The following is a 4,477-nucleotide window of genomic DNA, read 5'->3' as shown; positions in this document are numbered from 1 at the left end:
TGATCAATGCTAATCTGGAAAGAAATTGCTCAACATCTTGTCTGAAAGACAGATGAGAGAAACAGAACGTTTGAAGTTAATAACACATGTGATCCTATCACTGTCCTGAGCATCAACTCAAATGCAGTGACAGGAGTTGGTACTGAGTGTTGATAAATGGTTTTATCAGGATGCAGAGTAATCATTTCTCTCTTCAAGTATTAACTCAATATGTTATAGAGAGAGAACAATCAGGCACCACAGTTGTGGTTTGCACAGTGAATGTGTTTGTACATTGACCATGTACAGAATACACATTTTGGTGCAGGATATCTGAAGTGATGATGATTCTTTGGCAGGCAAGTATAAAGAAAAGAAGTGAAAAATTTGCAAAGTCGCTGTTTACGGTGCCATCGTAGGTACAGGATGCCTAGGTAGACACTTAAGTATTTGTTGGAGAATTGAAAGAATAAAAAATCAAGTCCAGGAAAGGAATACAAAGTATTTAAAAAGAACTTGCATTACTCCAAAAGTCCAGCATAAGAATAAAACTTTTTTTAAAAAGTACCCAAATTACAGTCCTTTTCACCAGCACCTAGTCTCCAGACTGCACCGGGCAAGTCGACAGACCACATGAGGCTTGAAAACTCCAAGCCTCGCTTCCAGCCTGTAAAGGCCTTGCCTACCCAGTGGTGGCCTTCAGTCTGGGTGTTGCCCCTGGGACTCGCCTCCCGGTAACGGCCTCCGGTCCGGAACTGCCCCCAGAACGCAGCTCCCGCACTGGCCTCCAGACCAGGCTCCCCCAGGACTCACCTTCAGGACTCTCCTCCTGTGCTGGCCTGGTCTCAGATATGCCTCCAGGATTCATCAGACTTCCTCCAGTCTGGCAGTCGCCTCCTCCATTCTCTTGGAGTAAGTTCAGAGGATGTCATTAAGGATGTCATTCTGATGCTGTAATCGTTATGTTTTACATTGCATCCCAGAGTTACTTAGTAACACATACAGGAGATGAGTTGTGAGTTTTGGGTGCAATGTGCCTGAAAAGTGATCAGAACATGTGCTGAACTGTGGGATATCTGAAATGACTGATGGTTTGGAAATCAGTAGCAATGGGGAAAATGTATGAAGAATTTGGTGAACCATCCAATTTCTTCTGCCATGACTCAGATATGCAAGTACAGATCAGGATGTACATGCTGTGCAAAAATGACCCCCAAACTGTAGCACGAGGGGGATTTTTGTCACTTCCAGGCACACAACAATGTCGAAGACTAATTACTGCCTTTGATAGAGCCTAGCAGGCTATTAGTTTTAAATTTAATGATGAGCATGAATTGTCAGCCGTGCAAGTGACACCCACATGCCACTGGGGAGTTAGGGACTAATAATTGTCATTCTCCTCCCAGATGAATGTTTGGACACTGGAATCTCAGTCACCTTAAGCAAGCCTCCATTTGAAGAGATCTGGAGGAACAGAACAGCAACAATTCTGTGTGAGGTACTTCACCGTGATTTAGAGGGAGTCAGGGTAACCTGGAAAGTGGATGGAATCATGAGACAAGATGGAGTGAAGACCCAGGGTCCCAAGAAGAGTGGACATAAAGAGATCATCTTCAGTAGACTGACAGTCCCTGCTGCAGAGTGGGAGAGTGGGGTAGAGTATATGTGTTTGGTGGAGGATGAAAATTTGCCAACACCAGAGAAGAGGTTCATCAGGAAAGCCCAAGGTACGTGTAGATGGAAATGTGTGTCTGATCTTAGCAACTGAAGTGATTTATTGCCAGAGTGCTAAGCAGCTTATCACAGGCTGTCAGAGTATGTGACAAGCCCAGAGATGTTGTCAACCCTGTCAAGAAACTGACCAGATGAAGCCTCAAATGACCTCAGCAACCTTGGTGTGAATCATACATGGTTCCCAGGGAATGGGATCAAGGTGATAGGATAGTCAGAGAGGGATTAGCAGTTTTTCAACATTTAATATTCCTTCAATCTAGCACTGGATTGTAACGGAGAGTGTCAGTCTCAGGTGTAGGCTGAATATGAGCAAATACATGGAGGGGAAAAGGAGAAAGAGCAGAGAGCACCAGATCAGAATAATGCATGAAGCCTACCTGCTGACATCAGGAAGTGGTTCTCTGGTGTTTCTCAGAAAACTGTGCCATTTTAAAAGATGCCATTTGGTCTATCACGTCACTGCCAGCTCTTTGAAATAACTATTCAAATTATCCCACGTGCGATCTGCTCCATCTCAGCAACCAAACAATTGTCTATTTTTCAATTTTATGTCCAATTCCCTGGTAAAAGTTACTGTTAAATCTGCTTCCACCCTGTTTCGTGCTGTGCATTCCAAGTCGTCATAAATAGGGGAGCAAATCAAATTCAATTGGCAACTCACGAGTTCATTTCCCATTCCTGTGAAATGTCTGTTCTGACTCACCTGTCACTGAAAAAAAGTTTCTCCACATTTATTCCGTTCAAATCACTGATGACCCCACCCTTGCACAACCTTCCAAAAAGTTGAGCATGAATAGAAATGCTCTTAGTTTCTGAACTCAGAGATCCTGGGGATACTGAAGTTGCTTAGTTTTGTGCAAGAGACAAACGTGTCAGGTAAATACAGGTCGAGTGAAAGATGAAGTCTAACCTCTGTTTTGTCTGTTTGCAGTTGAGGTTAAGACTCACCCTCAAGTCTATCTCCTGCCCCCTTCACCTGATGAGATGGAGACCGCTCATACTGCAACCCTGGTTTGCCTGGTCACTGGATTCTCTCCCGCAGATATTGACCTGGCTTGGATGGCCAATGATACCCTTTTGAAGACAGGGTTCATTCATCAGCCAGTGACTGAGGATGGCAGAGGAGGCTGGAACTCAGGCAGTCGCTTGACGGTCTCTGCAGAGGAGTGGGACAGCGGCACCACGTATTCCTGTGTGGTGGGACATGAGTCAGTCACAACAAATGTGTTCAGAAGCATTAATAAATCTCACAGCAAACCCAACCTGGTTAATGTCTCACTTGTTCTAACTGAAAGCTTTAACTCCTGTTCATAACAACTGCTGATTCAAACAATCACCCATTTATATAATCCCTGTAAATGGATGGTTAACACAACCAGAAAACTGTTGTGAGCACTTTGAAACCTCTCTCCTGGTAGCAATGCACTTCTAACATGAACAAAATTCAACATTGCTCAGTACTTGAGAGAAAAAAAAATCTCCAAATCAGACAACACTGCTTTCTCCAGATGCCTGAGATCCTCAGGTCATTTTGAAACATTTTTTTGTGCTGTACCTGATCATGTGCGAAACATGTGAAACCCCACAGAATGTTAATTGTATGTCAATGTATTGATCAAATTTCAATAAACCTGACATGAAAAGTTTCAGTGTTGTGTTTTGTTTTGAGTGATCACTTTTGTGGTTAGGGAGAATATAAATGAACGACTTGGGACATGAACTGCGGTGAATGCAGAATGTTCTGAGGGAAAGGAATTTTGGATCTTTACTTTCCAAAGCCCCCCGACCCTGTTGTGATTTCCTCACCATAGACCTTGGTTTATTGTAGATTCATTGATGTGACCAATTGCTACAATCAATCCACACTTTAATTATCATTGTGTCATATGGGGTACACGGCTTTGGTCTCTCTTGATGCCCAAATTTCAAATTGCACATAGTAAGTTCCTACAGTAAAAACTTGGTAATGATCCGATCATCTGCTTTTTGCTGTTGATTGAGAGATAAATGTTGACTGGCTGAGACACTGGAGAGAACCACCCAGCTCTTCCAATGTAGCCATGTACATTAACGTGAGGGCCATTGTTTATTAGTTCATCAGGAGGTATCTCCTTCCACACTTGCAGCACTTTCTCAGTCCTGCATTGGAGTGCCAACCTAGCTGATGACATCAAGGATGAGTGGTGAAACCTGAATCCACAATCTACTGACCCAGAAACAAGAGTGCGAGATGCTAAATCACATCACAATGATCCATGAGTTGTAGGTTTTAAGAGTCATTTCATCCTTCACATCACCACTCACAAATCTTTGTGTTATTGAGCAGATGTTCTATTCAACAATTGATATTACAAGGTAGCTTCACGCTGCCTGGTATAATATTAGGTCAATTAAAACATTGCATACAATCAAAAAGAAAGACATTTTTGGAGTTATAAAGGATGTCATCCAGACTATGGGGATAATCCCAGAGTGCTGCACAATAAACCTGTTTGTTTGCTGGTTGAGTGTTATTGGTGCCAAGATATCAGAATATTGTGTTTTAAAGCCTGCAGAAACTGATTAAATATCGAACAGCATCTTAGGTTCGTTTAATACATCCTTATCAGTGGTGTGACCCTTTGATTTTTTACTTATGAATTTTGTGCCTGATACAACATTACTCACGAACACCTGAAGAAAGAGCAAGGCTCAGAAAGCTTGTGCTTTCAAATAAACCTGTTGGACTATAACCTGAGATAGTAGGAACTGCCGATGCTGGAGA

The 4,477-nt window shown here is 42.6% G+C and overlaps 1 gene segment (V, D, J or C); it reads left to right on the top strand.

The window, feature by feature from the left end:
- The window catches only part of LOC109932878, a 22,688-nt gene extending 19,329 nt beyond the window's left edge, over positions 1-3,359 (top strand). Inside the window, 2 exon segments of the C gene segment in view lie at positions 1,386-1,706; positions 2,645-3,359. Of these exon segments, the coding sequence occupies positions 1,386-1,706; positions 2,645-3,027 (704 nt within the window).
- The last annotated feature ends 1,118 nt before the right edge of the window (positions 3,360-4,477 follow it).

This window comes from Rhincodon typus, chromosome 42 (genome assembly GCF_021869965.1).
Source record: "Rhincodon typus isolate 14 chromosome 42, sRhiTyp1.1, whole genome shotgun sequence".
NCBI lineage: Eukaryota > Metazoa > Chordata > Chondrichthyes > Orectolobiformes > Rhincodontidae > Rhincodon > Rhincodon typus.
Note: the sequence above shows the minus strand (reverse complement) of the source record. Positions and strands in the feature narration are given on the sequence as shown.